Source organism: Cyclopterus lumpus, chromosome 1, assembly GCF_009769545.1.
Source record: "Cyclopterus lumpus isolate fCycLum1 chromosome 1, fCycLum1.pri, whole genome shotgun sequence".
NCBI lineage: Eukaryota > Metazoa > Chordata > Actinopteri > Perciformes > Cyclopteridae > Cyclopterus > Cyclopterus lumpus.
In genome coordinates this window covers 10857942-10875793 of record NC_046966.1, presented here as the reverse complement: position 1 = coordinate 10875793, position 17852 = coordinate 10857942, and the positions used below count along the sequence as shown (strand labels likewise).

The following is a 17852-nucleotide window of genomic DNA, read 5'->3' as shown; positions in this document are numbered from 1 at the left end:
AAAAAACATAATTTCATTGATTGTCTTCTCATGGTTGATGTAGGCAACCAGTAGCCATCTTTCCATTTAAAATTATTAATGGAGACTGGTGGATAAACTTTTTTCATGCGTAACGTTGTGCGTCACTGGACGTCAGAACTGTCGTCCAATCGGACGCATCCGCCGCGTCACCTTTAGCATTCCTGTGGGCGGAGAGGGGATATTCCGGTTCCGGGTGTTTTCACATCTCACTCCGAGGCGTTCAACACTCCGATTATGGTCTTTTATCAGAAACGTAATTAAATTTACGACAGATTAAAGTATAGTTATTTTGTATTAAAGGAGTCCAACTAGAGCCGTGACTATGGCAACCCGCTCGGAGAGAGAGAAGGCCCAGAAACTCAACGAGCAGCACCAGGCCATCCTGTCCAAAATGCTGAGAGAGGAAGACAACAAGTACTGCGCCGACTGCGAGGCAAAAGGTACGACATTCACACTGTCGGTTTTGGACCCATTCAACTTCGCGGAGTTCACATTTTCACTCAGAATTCGTCGCGAGCGTCTGCGTTGGTTAGCTGAGCTAACTGGCTCGAGCTCGTCAGCTGACATCTCTTCCCCTCAAGCTAAACTAAGTGGCTAACTAGCAAGCTAACTTCTCTAAATCCTCACAAGCCTCCCGCTCTCCCTTAACGCCGCCTTCAGCGCGTTGGTCTGGTTTTACAAGCGTTTACCAAACTGGTGCAGGTTCTCCACAGGAACTTGTTTCCATGTTAGGTCATTGGTAGATAATACAAAGCTGGCTTTTGGCACTTTAAGTCACTACAAGATCGTGCATGTTTTCTTCTTCTTCAGACACCTCTTTAAATAATCAAGTCACGTTACTGTTCGTTTGCTTTATTAGGTCCAAGATGGGCATCCTGGAATCTGGGAGTATTTATCTGCATCCGGTGTGCTGGCATCCACAGGAACCTGGGAGTGCACATATCCAGGGTCAAATCAGTCAACCTGGACCAATGGACTACAGAACAAATGCAGGTATTGTTTTGTTCTCGATGTACTTTGGTTCAATTACAGAAGACAATGCTTTAAATCAGTTTACATTGCTGTGATGAGAAATTATTGCAAAATTGTTGGGTTAAGGAGAATTATTTCTGCATCCTTTATGTGAGCATATCTGTCCTCCTAGTCACAACAAAGCATTTCCTCTTCAAAGCCTCAGACCTGTGACAAGACTGCACATTTATTATTATAATTTAGCACTGTGCCTCAATAAACTTGCTTGATGGTGAGAGATCCTAACCTTTGTGTGAGTCAAGCTTCAAACATACCAGATCCTACAACTCCTATAATGCAAATTGATTGGGTCGGTCACTAAGCTGCATTGATGTCATTTGGAACTTACCATAACTGCCAGTGTTCACCTTGAAGTTTACTGATAACATGAATATATATATAAACAAACCTCTGTCCTTTGTTCTTCTTTTTTGTTTAGAGTATACAGGATATGGCTAACACCAATGCCAGGCAGCTTTATGAGGCAAACCTTCCAGAAAACTTCAGAAGACCTCAAACAGACCAGTATCCTTCACTATTAGCAGACACACTTAAGATAACTGGAAAGTGCCATACTGTATACATTGAAGCTATTAATTTGTTACGCGTTTGTCGCCTATCTTTCTCTTAACTCTGACCTAAGAGCTGTGGAATTCTTCATTAGGGATAAATATGAAAAGAAGAAATACTACAGCAAGAATGTGACCAATGGGAGCAGTGTATGTATCCAGTTTTTTATACTAAAAAATGAATGTACATGCTTTTAAAAGTAGTGTACACACTTTTAGAGACAAGTGGCTTAAGCTGGCATCCGTTTTCCTGTTGTTCATTTTTTAGTTTGTTTTGTTTTTCTTAGCCAAAAGATGGTAAAAAAGAGAGGCAGACCGACAGAGGCAGCAAGGTGTCATCCTACACCAAGGTAAGTGTCTCGTGCACATTCCTTCATGAGTAGAGCTGTTGTAGGAACATGCTCCTCATCATTATTTTTGTACCATATAGAGATTTCTTTACTTATTTTATTTATTTTTACTACCATTGCTTTTAGATCGACGAGTCCAGGCCAGCTCCAAAAATCAGCCCCGCTAAGATTTCAGAACCCTCTGTGAACCTCCTTGGCCTTGGTGAGTATCTCAGCGCTTTGTGTGTTGCTGGAAAATAAAAGATCTTATGAAATGTGATGACTGAGTCTGAGATATTTATGGGATCTGGTTAAATACGTTTTCAGCTTTTAATTATTTTCCTTTAATTGCTGGTTCCAATAACTGAGTGGAAGACTATAAACTAATAGAGCTGGGACTTTGGAGGGTTAAACAGTGCTGTGTAATTTTAGATTACTGATTTGTATTACATTTAATAACTTTAAACGTTGCCTGTAACTCTTGCTTGGTGTATAGCATGTTATGGCTGTGATTTAATACTAACCATGACTGTTTGTTTGTAGCTTGTGTTGTCATCACCGTCGATGTGTAATAATCAAGCATTGTGCTTGAGAGTAACGTCAAAAGTCACTGTTACCATTTCAGTTGGTTTCTAGCACCCAAGTAACATAGCAGTTACTGTGACTGTTACTCATCTGACAAGAAGCAGACAACCCAATCTGATCCGCTGTGTTCTCTGTACTGAGGACTTTAATGACGCCTGTTCTTTTAAGTTACAGTTGAGGCTGTGAACCACAGCAAGGTTTTTTTTGTGAGTTTCTCAGAGGAAGTGTAAAAACTGCTGACTCAGCTACTGTCGTTAGCGAATGACTAGTAACTTCTGGTATTTTACATCTATGTTTGGACCTTTTTTCTTTGGGGAACCAGCCCTAAATATTATACTGAATAAACCATACAATGGGGACACTTCACATCACATCATGAATGGAGGCAACAACTAATCTCAGCTGCTTAAAGCACATTTATGTCAACCATATGGAAAGGTTGTTGCTCATGGTTCCATTGCTGGGTCTCTTGCAGCAGGTTTTGCAGTGTATATTTTGTAAATATTTCTGCATTGATACAGCAATTTAATTTACAGTTTAAAGTAAGATGACATTTATGCTACTGAGGGGCATTGCACTATTTGGATGTTTTGTGGTTAATGAGCTAATGAGGGCAAGCTAATACATCTTTATTGTAATAACTATTATGCTGACTGCAGGCTGTTCTGCAGATGTGGGAGGGCCTTAAATGAATAGAAAGATGACACATATTCTCACATTAGCAAACATAAGCCCTGTTTTACACACCGTTTCACAGCAATTACATGATGTGTTATGGTTTTATTTGTGAGCTTTCATACGTTCTTGTAAATTCAGGTAGAATGTATGTGTCATCAGTGAGTTGTTTCTAAACAGTCCAACACTTGTTTTCTCCAACTGTGGGTTCTTAATTTTTTCCTGTAAAACCAGTTTCTTTACCTCTCCGTCACAGACGTACCGGCAGCTGCATCAATTAACAATGGTAGCACGAGCACAAGCCAGAACAACAATGACCTGGATATATTCGGCCCTATGGTATCCAACCCCCTCCCTGCATCCTCATCTGCAGCTCAGTTTTCTCAGGTAAAATCCAGCAGGAAGTCCCCTGTTCAGATTTAGTACTAATTTCTGAATGATGCTCAGGAGAGCTTGACAGTAATGGTTGTCTAGTTGTACAACTGAAATTAAGTGTGCAGTAGAAAATAAATGGTAAAATGATATCTACCAGCTTCAATGGCCCACAAGACAGAAACACCAATACGAGAGACGGGGAAAGAGGCAGAGACAGAAAATGAATGCAGCTAATGAGGCAATCAGTGGGCTAAACATTTAAATAGGGCTAACTGGTGTGCATGTGTATTTATATATTCAGGCATTTGTTACTATCTTGATTGATCGTTCAATGTAAAATGGTAATAATTTATACATGAGGAAAACATGGAAGCCATTCTGTCAAATAGCTGATGGCTGTATGACAACGAGGTTGTAAACTTTAATCAAATGTAATTGGATTTAATGATTAACCTTTTATTGATGATCATTCATTAAAAACCTGTTTTGTCAGTACAAGTTTCAAATTGAGCTACCGATGTTTTCAACTTAAGTCACTGTTACTTATACCTTCATCTGAAACATTTCTGCCTGTCAGGTGAGCTCCAGTAACGCAGCCAGCACTCCGACACAAGCTCGAGCAGCAGGGGCAGCAGGAGGCGGATCCAGCTCAGGGTCGGGGCAGGGAGACCTGGACTTGTTCAGTGACACCAGTAGCACCACTAAAACTGAAGACACAGCCAAGAAGCCGCTGTCCAAGGACTCCATCCTGTCCCTCTATGGAACCAACAGCATGTCCCAACAGGCCCCCGCTGGTGAGGACGCAAACATAATAATGTGAAATACAACCCAAGTCATTTTCTTGTATTGTAATGTCTTTGAGACATAATCATTTTCTTATATTGTAATTTACATTACATTTCTCGATTCCGAAAGAATTGTATATGTTTCCTCCAAAACCTTGGTATTGCTAAACAAAAGAAATGTGCCGAGAATTGGCAGACATTTTTTAAATTTAAATCGGGAACTACTTGCAGGAGAGATTGCAAATCTGACCAGACATTTAATTCCATCTTTTTTCTACTTTACACATTTGGTCTGGACCGTAAAACATTGAGGTTTGATAGCCATCCCCCATAAACCTGACATGAAATCAGAGAAGAAATATGCTTCCTATAACTTCAGAACTTGCCTATATATATATATATATATATATATATATATATATATAGACAAAGAAAATGGAGATCCAGTTGTCGCCCACAACTAACTCATTGCCTTCATGGCAACATTACACTTCTAATTTACATTCCACAAATTATGGAAACTTGGGGGTGCAGTTGTCTTGATTTTATCCATGGGGAGGCCCACTGACTGTCAGACATTTTCCTCATCGAGGTAATGCTGGGATCTATGTGGTGCACATAATCCTTAAGGAGCAAGTGGATGCAAGCTTGTATGTCCTAACAGTCACTCAGTCGTAACTCATGATTAACAGGCTCCTAAACAAACACACAGCCAAATATTTAACTAGTTTTGGAAAACACCCCACATATCCCAGTACAGGTTTGAAAGACATATTTGTATGCATAACACTCTTCCCTCTGTTCCTTCCCCCTCAGCTGGCATGTTCATGGGCCCCTCCCAGATGCAGTTTCCTGTCCAGGCCACTGGTGGTTATCAGGCTTTCCCTGGCATGGGCACAGCCATGCCGCCTACAACCGTCATGGGTGCCATGATGGCTCAGAGCGGGGCAGCCATGATGGGGCCCAGTCCGGGCATGATGGTTGGGATGACAATGCCTAATGGCTTCATGGGGAATGCACCAGCCACCGGTGTGATGGGCATGGCACCGAGGATGATGGGACCACAGGGTGGTGCGTTGCCTGCAGGCATGGTGCCTGCTCAGGGCATGTACGCCATCCAGCCCGGGCAGCAGGCTCAGTGGAACATGGGTCAGGTATGGAGAGCCATGGGGCTATGTTGATTACTCCAGCATTGTAAGAGGGTATTTAAAAAGCTACTCTACATTACATCTTGCTATGTGGGTTGTGTACATGTATGCCTGCTTGATTATGGCAAAAGTCAGTCATGATTGCTTTTTTTTGGTGAATATTGAGATCACGATTTATTTACACGATTAATCACTGAAGAAAATGTTATAGTTAAATACGTCAATCTTATCTGGTGCAACATTAAGAGGCTAGATCTATAAAGAGCATTGTGCGCTAGTAAACAATTCAACCATAAACACATTGGTTGTATATATGAACGGTGATGACGCAGCAAAAAAAGGCAGACTTACAAAGCATGGTAAACGAGACGGGATCCATGTTTCAAGACTGCATGGGTGAAGTTACTACACAGGATGTGGACGGAGCTTCCAGCAGGGGTGTAGAGCAGTGTTTTTCAACCTTTTATGCGTCAAGGCACACTTAAGACACAGAAAAAATCTCACGGCACACCAACAACAGGAAATGATATGCAAATCAAACCCAAACATAGTTTTAGCATGAGCATAATATACTCTAAGAAATCAGGGAAACGCGTGTTCTATTTGTTGTGTTTTATTAAACTTAACATCATCCTAATGCCAAGATGGCACAGGCTTTATGCCCAGGTACAGATCATTTTATGCCTGTTTCATAGTGTTGTCACGCAAACAAACAAAATAGTTTGGATCCTTGTCTTGGAGCGCAGGGTGTTTAGTTTGCAAGTGGTGTTTAAGCTTGCTAGGGACCATGGCACTGTTAGCTAGCTTTTCCCCACACACAACGCACAATGGACTCGGTGAGGCGGGAACCCCAGTGAAGGAAAATCCAAATGACAGATACTCATCACTGTACTGTCTTGAGCTCACCGTTTTAGCCTTCTTTTGACACCCACTTGTACTGGGCTCATCATCTGGATCAAGTGTGGGGGGCTCTTGATCAGGACCTAGTTTTCTTTTCAAAAATTTCTCCATTAGACTTTTATGCGTGTACTGTACCTATCTCTCTTGAGCCTTCATACCACTGTAGCGACCCTGTGACGTGGCTGTCAATCACAGTGTGGCACCGTGCATGCTGGTCGAGGGGGCGTGCCTGTGATTGGAGGAGTAGAGGGGAGGCGGGATTAACGGGTCTGAAAAGGGGAGTTAAGTGTAGAACGTCGTCCCGTCTCCGTGTCATCAGTGCAATAACGTCCGAAACATTACACCACCAACAGCGCGACGACATACACACACACAAACACACAAGTTGGCTTTTTTTTTCCACGAATGAAGTGACAGTATGTAAAAAATATATATTTTTCACGGCACACCTGACAACCTCAGGTGTGCCGCGGCACAGTGGTTGAAAAACACTGGTGTAGAGAATATATGGAGCAGCAATAATTTATTCCTGACCCCTAGAGGCCAGAAAGGAGACACCAAAGCAAGGCAGTAAAAAGTCTAGTGAAGAAGTTGTACAGGAGGAGCTTTGATTTAAGTACAACTTTGACTGATATTTTTTAGAAGCATGCTTTTACCTCGTGTCTCAATCTGACTACAGAGATCATGGACTACTTTCAGGACATGGTTGGGTTCAGAATTCTAATATTACAATCCATGAAGTTATGCTCTGGTGTTGACGTAGATCTCTCTTGCATCCTCAGGTGAATCAGCAGATGTCAGGGATGACCCTGAACGGTGCAGGTGGCCAGATGGCCTTTGGTCAGCCTCCGTCAGCGATGGGTGGATGGGCCGCCGCAGGATCCGGCCAGACACTTAGCACACCACTATGGAAGTGAGCCTTTGAGCGGCTTGATGGTTGGGCAGAGTAAGATTCAAGGTTGCAGAAAGTGCAAAATATATCTTGTGCTGCTTTGCACTTCCCTATGAACTGATGTCCATTTCCATTGCGGACCAGCCTTCAGAACATAAAATTGTATCTCCTTTTTTTCCTTCTCCCTTTCTCTGTCTCTCTTTCTCTCTATTGTGTGAGTGAATTGGGATTCTTACAGGATTACAGCCTGGCAGTTTCTGCCTGTCATATGGTTTTTGATCCTAACTTTTATTTTCCTTTTTTGGAAAACAATTACAAGGAAATAACAGTCCAAACAAAAATGATATCGACATATCAGAAAAGCTGCAGGACCAGTTACACAAGCTTTTATTGTATCACTGTATTATTATAAGAATATAGAACATTTAATTGAATAGTATTTAACGGGAGAAGATATGACTATCAAGTCTGTCAGTACTGCTCCAAATTGTACAGCGCTCTATAACCTTCTTTTAAAGTACTTGTGGTTCCCCTATAAAATTAAAGTGATAATAAATGACTGGCTCTGATGCGTCTTCTATGATGTGTATATATAAATATACCTGCAGGGTCATTTTTATCACCTATACGTGCCTACATTCTGATCCAGGATCTCACTTAACCACTGAAACTAACTACCAGTGATATACACTACTTTTTGTATATTAGGAATCAGAATAGCAGATTGTTCAATGGGAGCAATTAATAGGAGCTGTTCCTCTTAGTCACATGGAGATCAAAACATCCCCTTTTGGGAAGTGGTGAAAGAAAAAAGTCGCAGACGGTATTGGTTAATTGACATAGTTTATATATATATACAATATATTTGTGAGAACTAACCAGAGGGGAAAACATCATTGCAAACCACTAGAAGAGCCTTATTCAAGACTCCATAGATGGATTATTGTGTCTAATGTGCCATTTACAAAGGTGGATTGGTCAACACAATCTTGTCATACAATTTGGTTTGTGTAGTTTTTATGAGGAACACTCCTGCCCTCTAGATGGCAGTAGTGTTCCTTGGAAACACAAATGCGTCACAGCATGAACATGATCATATTTGCAGCTCATTAAAAGGTTTGGTGCACCCAGACACCCGACACCAAAACATAGTCAGCACAGCTGTCGTACAGCGCTCTGGCTCGTACGACGCTGCCACAGTAGGGGAGCAAAGCTCCTCTTTACTTAGTAAAGTAGTTCAGCGCTCCACAGCAGTCCATGCGGGGAAGAGGACTGGGCCTCCTCTTCACTGCTAGGGTGTGAGAGAGCTGTGTATTCTGGTTATATACACATCCGAAATTATCATCATGTGTCCAAGCTTAAGCATGAGGAGCTCCAGTAAATTAATGTTAGCGCACACGATTGTTTTTCTTCCACACACAACAATCCTAAACTCAATAATTACACACAATGGGGATTTGGATATAAAGTATATCAAACAAACAAATTGCTGTTGCGTGAACATGGTTCTTAGACAACATAGCAATATTAATTCATCTTCTCACTGTTGGCGACAGCCAACCGGGTCATGTTTACTTCCTGTATTTCCCCAGCGCCGCCCCCTTGACCTCTCAGCCGCTTGTCGACGCTGAGCATGCGCACTGCTGCAAGAGAAGGAGAAACCCCGCCTCCTGCAGTCCAGTCAATAACCAAGGCAGGATTGCTGCAGCAGATTCTCTGCTGCAGCAATTTATTTGTTTATTTGTAGGCTGTGCCTGATTAAACATGCTTTGTTACATATTGATGTGAAACTTCTCACTTTACACATGTTACTTTACTGTGACCACTGTAATTGTTTTTGTGCAAAGTTTCTTAATCAATGTAATGGCCTGAACTGTGCCAACTTATCAACATATATTATCTGAAGTCAAAGTTTCCTTTAAAAGGTGTCAACTTTGTATTTAAAAGCTTCTAACGGCTCTATAGTTTGATAATAAATACATATTCTGGTACTCGTATTGTGTTGAGGTGTAGGGCAGACATAAGGGCACTATTAGTTAGTGCAAATTGTAACTAAACCCAAGTGATGGGTGAAAGATTACATAAGATTATGTCTTCAGAGCGGTTTTATTCTGCACTTTTTCGCCAATAGGACTAGTTAATATAATAATAATTGTTTCTGTATTTTGATGTATAGATTAATTTTTGTTATGACCATACTCATCAAAATTATTTTTAAAAAGCTTGTGTTTTTTTCTACCTTGGGTAGAGTTCTCTATAAAAACAAAAGGACCTACCACTTTTGAAATCAAAATTCCGCCTCTGGTTTCCATCAAACTGACACATTAGCAAGTTCTCTATGAATTGCCAAAATAGTCTGCTGATTTATGATGTTCATTTTGGAAAGTGCCTGCATATATTGAGCTGATTTTGGACATGATAACTGAAGGTGTGGTTTATGTTCAAGGTGCAGTAACTGTCTTTTTTCTCTGGGTTTGATAAGGAGTCCAATCTCTCTAAAAGTAGTCTATCATGTTGACGACAACAAACTCATTCTTACAGGAAACCAGCACTAGGTGGCATTAGCGGATTAGCTTTTGAAAGAAAAGGGAGTTGCCCAGTTCAGTCTGTAGCCAAAATGAACTAACTCTCAATATTATCTCTGCACTGTTCTGTGCCAAAAGGTACATATTGTATTTGCAATTCATGTCCTAGTTTTAATTTATTTTCTAGTTGCCCTTATTATGTTTAATCACTTCTACATGTAGCTTGTTGTTGAGCTTTTCCCCCTTCCTAACATTGGTTATAAAGTGCTAAATACAGAGCATCAAGTTTATAATTACTACTGCCTTTTTAAGGCGCGTTTGTTATACTTTATTGGGAGGCTTTTGGACACATTCACACAAACTTGCAGAGTTTGGAAAATCAGAGTCATACAGAAGGTGTTTACAGACAGTAGCAGTTTTGTAGGGAAAATGTGCCTCACTCTGCCTCTGATCGGTTTTGATCAGTAGTCCTTTCATTAGGTATTTCTCTCTGGGATTTTATGTATCTTTATAGGGATTTTAACAGCATTTTTTTTCTTTAAAAACACACTATATGTATATACCCAATGCATGGCTCCAGTACGCATCAAATGGGGAGTTTTAAAAGTGAATGTAGTGAATGCAACAGAATAAAAGCTCTCTGTGTAAACTCCCTCTTTCACGATAGCACTAATCGTATTTACAATGCTACTCAGCCCTGCCCAAGTAAGTCCATCCTGTGTTCAGGATCCTGCACTTGTATGGAGGGTGTGGTTCAAACCAGCCTTGCCTGTTAAACTCCAGCCTTTGACCATCCTGCATTTCCAATTTAGAGCCATGCTTTCTTTATAAACTAGGAGACAAGACTGTGTTTATGGTGGGAATGGACTTGCTGGAACTCACAGCCATGCACATGGATGAAAAATCCTATCTATCTCATGCTTGGCAGGGCCTGAAAGCCTCTGAAGTGTGTTTGGTCTTGTTCCACTCTCTACCTCTCAACTGTTCCTATGCCTGGCTACAGCTTGGGCGCAGTTTGAAAAGTTCACAGTAAGATTTGATGCCATACTGCGTCTCAGAGGTTAGGTATTCCTCTCAGTGTGTGTGTCAAACCTAACACTGCTCCAGAATAGAGTCCGCCAGTCGTGTGAGGAATGTTCCTTCTCTCCACATCAACATTCCTGCTGATATGGGTGTCGGCCTCTGGTTTAACCATTGCAGATATGACTAATACTAAACGTTTCACTGATATGAAAGCTGACTGTGAAAAGTCCACATTGAAATACAGCAGGCCCACATTAAAGTGATCCCAAACCCTTCCTTTATTTATACAGCAATGCTTTTGTTATGTGTAGTAATTCTAAAGTGCACCGCAGTAATAAACTGTTAAAAACACGCTGTGACCAAGGAAGGTTACGCACATTGTCCCTGCCACTGATGTTTCAATAGTTGCAATAGAAAGCAGAAAAGAGAAAGAATCCAAAGTATTCCAAACGTGTCATTAATTGAACTGAATTCAACTCTGTGGCAAGTATTTCAAGACATCAAGTGAGTAAAATCTTTTTTTCTTCTTTCTGATCTCACTTTCTGCTAGCTTCAGGCTGTCTCTGGATGGCAGACAGCCATGACAGGGAGAAAATACATAAGCACTGAGCAACTTTGCACCGCTCCCTATCATATTCTTTTGTGAAACCACGTGCAGACAGTCTGCCTATTCATAGTGTGAATAATAAACAAATTGCTACTCAGTACCGACTTCTTGTACTTCTTCCTCTGATCTCCTTATCTGTTCAATCCATCATTAACTCACATTTCCTCACAGTAAATGCCCTTATGATGACAGCTCATTAATACACCCAGAGGCTCCTGAACAAATTGAAGAAAATCCTTCCAATTATGTGGGCGAGGTGGTGTCAATCATTCATAAAACTGACAATAAAACGGATATCTTCAATTAAACAAGTGTGAAGATGCAGACATGAGCTTTGGAAATCAACCAGCTCCTTAAAGCTTGTTGATTTGACTTGACTTTATTTGATATGGACATCACAGTGGCATTAGAATGTGTACAATAACTAGATGCACTGTGTTAAGTGCTTGTAGCGAAATCCTAATTTACAACACCTGTCCACAGGAGGCTTTTCTTTTTTTTTTAAAAGAGAAAAAAAGAAAACACATCCATAAATACATACACAAAGTGCACATGTGTTTACAGGGGTGTTAGGTGTGAAAACAATGTTGTTTCTCTTTTAACCATGATGTAATAACTCTATTAAAAACATTTAAATTGTTGTTCCATTTTCAATTCTGTTGCTAGACAGTTCCATGCTTTTGCTCCTTGAACAGAGAAAACTGATTGTCCAAATGAGGTCTTGCACATAGCAATACGACAGTTCCCGTTAACTGAGGCCCGTGTGTTCACTCTGCTGGCGTCTTGTAACACATTCATTAAGCAGGGAAGGATCATGACCATGTAGGCATTTAAAAAACAGCTTTAAGCTAGAATAGTTTATAAAGCTTTCAAAGCTGAACATATTGTGTTTTTGCAAGATATAACAATGGTGCCACTTCATTGGTTTTTTGTCCATCATTTTTAACGTCTGGTTATACAGTGATATGATGGGTTGTATAGTTGTTTGTGAGGCTTGTGACCGGGTAGTGATGCAGTATGATAGGTGTGAAAATATCATGGCATGCATGTAAAGCTGGGCTGTACTGAATGGCAGATACTTTCTGATGAATCTGAAGCAGTTGAGATTTGATTTAACTGCTTTGATGATATTCCGCACTTGTTTATCAAGTCTTAGATGTGAGTCGAGGATGATTCCTAAGTACTTCACATTGTCAACCTCACTGATTACCTTATTGTTTATTTTTTTACCATGAATCTTGCATTTTCATGTCATTTACGTATTGAAAAACAAATGTAATCATTTTCTTTTACATTCAGCATTAAGCTGCCTTTTTGGAGCAAATAGACTACAATGACGAAAAGGTAATAATTCTCTGTAGGTCGTTGTTTACAGTTATTACCCACGTTGTCATTTTTACAAGATACCAAGTTTTAATATCTAGATATGTTCACCTTTGGACGGAGCCAAGCTCACGCTTTCCGTCTCTTTCCAGTCCTTGTGCTAATTGTGCACATTTTAAAGATAGGAAAAGACTTAAAAATAAAAAATGCACAACATCTAAATACATCTAAAATGTCACCATCAAAGAACTCATGAGATTTGGATTTAGTTTGCATCTTTTCTATGACGTCTGCTCTGGATTTCCATGTCAAATTACAAGCATAACTGGAAGGACTTCGTCATCAACTATCATTATAAGTGTGGAAGACACGCCGATGGGCAACAAAACAGGTCCAAATATGGGTGAGTGAAGCTTCTCAGAGGGGGGTGGATTTTGGATCTGATCCTCTCTATAATCTCTCTCTTCTCCAAAACCAACATTACGCCATCATTTGAGAATCATGAACTCTTGACAGGATTTCACTGCAATTTTAAAAGCTGTAACTGCTGACCTGTACAGGGCGCAAAGGCTCAAATGATACTCTGCCTCCCTCTCTCTCCCCCACACACCACACTAACATAACAATTCCCTGCCTCTCTTTCACACTAAACATATGATAAGAACATAACACGTATATATTAGGTTATCATCCTCCGACGAGCTGCACCCTACATTTTATCATTACAGCTCATTGGTCATTTGCAATCAATCATCCCTCATAAAGGAGGTCAAAGTGCAGAACTGATAAGCAACGGTTTCCTCAATGACTCTTTGTTCAGGCAGTCAGTGTTTGCGTTCCCACTTGTTACTAGGTGACATGACTTCATGTAACACTGTGTTGAAAGCCTCCGGGGCAAAGATCAGTCAACCTTTTGGGTGTGTCTTGTTTAAAAAACCTCCTTGGGCAAAGCCCAGGCTCATTCACTTTATTTGGTCACAGAAGACACTTTTCTTCAAGTTTTTTTAAGAGCATCGAGTTCAACATCTCTGTGCGGTCATTCCTCTAACTCCTAATGCTTTCCACACCAGAGCTGTTCCCCATTGTTCACCCCTTCCTCTCAACAGCCCCTGTTACGTAACGTAGATTTCCGCAGTCCACCTCCCAGAATGTAATGATGTTGCCATGACGACTGCACAAACAGAGCGATGTTGTTGAGAAAGATGTCGTCAGTTTTTCTGAAAGATCACTAAAGTCACGAAACAACACAATTTGTGTTCACCGGCAGATTTATTTTTCAGACAGGTCACACACACACACACACACACAAAAGGGATTTCTTTTAAATTGCAAATCTTGTAGACTTTAACACAGGCTTCACTTTCAATATATCTCAGTTTTTTTCAGTACAGTTTCACTCATCTCGTGTATTATATTTTATTAGTGTGTGTGTGTGTGTGTGTGTGTGTGTGTGTTTGTGAGTCTGAGTACAGCTTGTCCGGCCAGTTGGACCTCCTAGTTGGAACTGCGCACAGTGGTGGTTGTGACGGTCTTTGAGCCTCCTGTGAAAAAGAAGGAAAAAATCAGGCCGGCAGTGCTTGAAGCTTGTAATACACTGACTTTACTGTTGTTATGTAATGTCTTGTTAAAACAAATGTTCACGTACCTTTCGGTCTAGAATGAGGGATTGGGAAGAGAAAAGTAGAGGAAAATAATGAGTGAATTGGTGCATTTATTTTCTAGATGAATTGGTGCATTTTGGTTTATATGCTCTCAAAAGTCCATGCTCCAGTATTATTGTCTCTACCTGGACTCCTCTGTTTCCAGCAGGCTCCTGTACGTCGAGATCTCCTGCTCCAGCCTGGTCTTGATGTCCAGCAGCATCTTGTAGTCCTGGCCCTGCTGCTCGATGCTTCCGCGCACGTTGCCGAGGTCGGCTTCAAGCATGTTGATTGTGTTCTGGAAGGCGCCGAGCATGGCGCCGTAACGAGCGTCTGTCTCACCCAGTGAGTTCTCCAGAGCCCCTTTCTGCACACAAATTGAGACATAGTTTGAAGTCCATACTTGCAAACCAGTTTACTGTAGTAAGTCTTTTGTGACAATTTAAAGCTTCAGTCTGGAACCACGCCCTGGATTATATGTCTGACAGAAACAAAGGCATGTCTATATTTGTAAAGCATTATCTCTTCTTTGTGATATAATGATTAGCAGAGGCCTATGTGCTTGGTTTTGAATGCATGTGTCTTTTAGCTCTTCCTCCACTGTTACACAGGAGTAGTGTGCTGTTCTAGCTGGGACTGTTAAATGATTTACTCCAGCTGGGCACAGATAATCCATGGGAGTACACTTTTTGGGTTTAGCATTCCTTCAGCTTTCTTCAAGCTCTTTTATGTCTTCCAGAAACTGAGCCCTTCCCTCCCTTCTCCACCGCTTCCATACCCTCTTATCTTTCTCTCCCTCCCTTCATTCTTTCAATAAAGCCTGGTTCTGTTCCCCTCCCTTCTGCTCTTTTACCCTCTGTCACTATCTGTTTCTCTCGTTCCCCAGACAAGACAGCGATGCAGGAATGTTTGCTCATATAAGGCAAGATCAGTGGGATGTTGAACAGATGTGTTTTGTTTCTCACCATGCTGAGCTGAGACTGCAGCTCAATCTCCAGGCCCTGCATTGTGCGCCGCAGGTCACCGACCTCTGTCTTGGACGTCTGGATTGTCTCTGTGCTGCTGGCTACCTCCTTGGACAGGGTTGTCGACTAGAGCCATAAAAAAAGACACAGTTTTGAAGAAGAAGTCTTGTTGATTACCCTTCTTAGTTTCAAAGATCATTATATGTAATTACAGGTTAGATCGTTGAGGGCGTACACCCAGACATTTGCAACGTGTGGGGTATGATTGTTTATGGAAAAGTCTTTTCACCTTCTCATTAAACCAGCACTCCTGGTCGCGACGGTGTTTGTCAGTGATGGCTTCGTACTGGGCACGGATCTCGTCCAAAACTTTGTTGAGGTCTATCTGGGGTGCGGCATCCACCTCCACGTTGACTGTGCCAGTAAGCTGAGAGCGCATTGCTTCCAGCTCCTAAACAAAAATACATATATAGAATAGAAGTCAGCATTAAGATCTATTTGCAGCATTTCAAACAGTCCTGATACAGGTGTGATTAAGCATGCTACTGTTCTCATAGTGAGCATTGATCATTATAGCTAGAGGATGTGCTTAAGTCACCTCTGCGTGATTCTTCTTGAGGTAGGCCAGCTCATCCTGCAGGCCCTCAATCTGCATCTCCAGGTCAGCCTTTGTCAGGGTGGTCTGGTCCAGTAGACGCCTCAGGTTTCCAATGTCAGCCTCAACTGACTGGCGCATCATCAGCTCATGCTCGAATCTGTTTAGTTTTTGAGAGTAGATAACAAAGATATGAGACAACGACAACACTTAAGCCCTCTTGTTTGACGTATGAAGTTTCCTGCTTACTTGGTTCTGAAGTCATCAGCAGCCAGTTTGGAGTTGTCAATCTGGAGCAGGATGTTGGCATTGCCGATGGTGGCGCCGGCAATCTTTGGAGAAGAAGAACAATGGGAGTTGTCAGAGGGCAAAAGCCTCAAAGGAATAGTTAATTGTGCAGTTACATACAGTAGCATAGGCTATGAATTACACACTAATATATCAGTTAACTTCCAATGCAGTTCTCAGCTACATCACCTGGTGAAGTCCCACAGCTACAACACTGTCATATTGCCACGCATACTGCCTACACACTTGACTTTATATAACCCTTGTAAACCCTCCCTTCATAATCATTAACAGCACAACAAACATTTGACTGGATGTCAAGCTGCCGAGGCAGGCATACACTTTACCTTGTCCTTTAGGTCATTGATAATGGCCCAGTAGTTGCTGAAGTCCTTCTCAGCTGCCGGCCCCTTCTGCTCATAGTACTCTCTGATCTGCACCTCCAGCTTGGAGTTGGCCGTCTCCAGAGAGCGGACCTTGTCCAGGTAGCTGGCCAGACGGTCATTCAGGTTCTGCATGGTGGCCTTCTCGTTCAGGTGCCCGGAGCTCTGGTCCAGTGCGTTGGACAGGTCAAACCCACTCATGCCGCCCCCCATGCCACCTCCATACCCGGAGGAGACGGTGCGCACGCTGGAAGAGGAAATACGTGGGTTTCCTCTGAAGCTGTATCCTGACACACTGTGAGCCTTGTGGGGAGCAGCACTTGATGTGTAGCTGCGGCTCTGCCTCACCATTGACTGGGGACCACTGCTAATGCTCTGGCTGTAAAACATGATGGCTGACTGTCTGCTGGTCAAGAGAGAACACGAGGAGAGAGGACCGTTGCACAGCTGTGGACTGAAGCAGGACTGTGGTGTCCGATAAAGGGAGGCAGGCTCTAGATATAGTGCTGGACCAGGGGCGGGTCTGGCTGGGGGGAGGGACATGGTGAGGGTAGGAGGGAGTTTTCCTTTACAGTTCATCCAGGGGCTTGGCAGAACCTCCATTTGTTTTCCTTTAAGGACCAGGGTCCGGTTTCTTTACACTTGTGTGAGGAAACTGTTATGGAATGTGTGTGTGTCAGTGTGTGTGTGTTTCTTCTTCTGTGTTTGTGTGTGAGGCTCAGTTGGTCCGTGGGGCTTTCTCGGAGTGTGTGTTCATTAGTGTGTGTTTGTGTCTCCATCCGCATGAAGACTTGCATGTAATTGTAAGAATACTTTGATCTGAATGGCATTGTAGTCGACCAGATACAATCAGTCTGTAATTACTTAAGTTGTTACTTATTGACAGCTACATGAAGATTGTGTAGCCGTGTACCACAAACCAGGGTTGTTTTCCATATTTTCAGACAAACCCATTTAAGGGAATTCGTCAGACTCGATTGTTCACCATATCACACACAACATCCCCCCTCAGTCCTGTATCCTGTGTGTGTGTGTGTGTGTGTGTGTGTGTGTGTGTGTGTGTGTGTGTGTGTGTGTGTGTGTGTGTGTGTGTGTGTGTGTGTGCACGCAGTACATTTAGTTTGTTTTGGCCTCCCTCTTCAAGGGATGCTATGTGGTTTCTATGTATGTGTGTGGGAAAATGTGTGGATGGTTGTGTGTGCATGCATACATG

General features: G+C 42.0%; 2 protein-coding genes across 2 annotated transcripts; one reads left to right on the top strand and one right to left on the bottom strand.

The window, feature by feature from the left end:
• The first annotated feature begins 72 nt into the window (after positions 1-72).
• On the top strand, positions 73-7849 carry LOC117729866 (stromal membrane-associated protein 1-like). Its single transcript, XM_034531286.1, has 10 exons — positions 73-461; positions 881-1014; positions 1472-1557; positions 1676-1751; positions 1889-1951; positions 2078-2153; positions 3447-3577; positions 4143-4359; positions 5167-5504; positions 7181-7849. Exons 1-10 carry the CDS (start codon positions 344-346, stop codon positions 7313-7315), a joined length of 1374 nt encoding a protein of 457 aa, XP_034387177.1. The 5' UTR covers positions 73-343; the 3' UTR covers positions 7316-7849.
• Positions 7850-14018: 6169 nt separating this feature from the next.
• krt94 (keratin 94) lies at positions 14019-17116 on the bottom strand. The gene is made up of 8 exons (XM_034531402.1): positions 16604-17116; positions 16218-16300; positions 15972-16128; positions 15663-15824; positions 15374-15499; positions 14555-14775; positions 14414-14421; positions 14019-14309 (listed from the first exon to the last, which is right to left on the bottom strand). The coding sequence occupies exons 1-8, from the start codon at positions 17027-17029 to the stop codon at positions 14263-14265; spliced, it is 1230 nt and encodes a 409-aa protein (XP_034387293.1). The 5' UTR covers positions 17030-17116; the 3' UTR covers positions 14019-14262.
• Between the last annotated feature and the right edge of the window lie 736 nt (positions 17117-17852).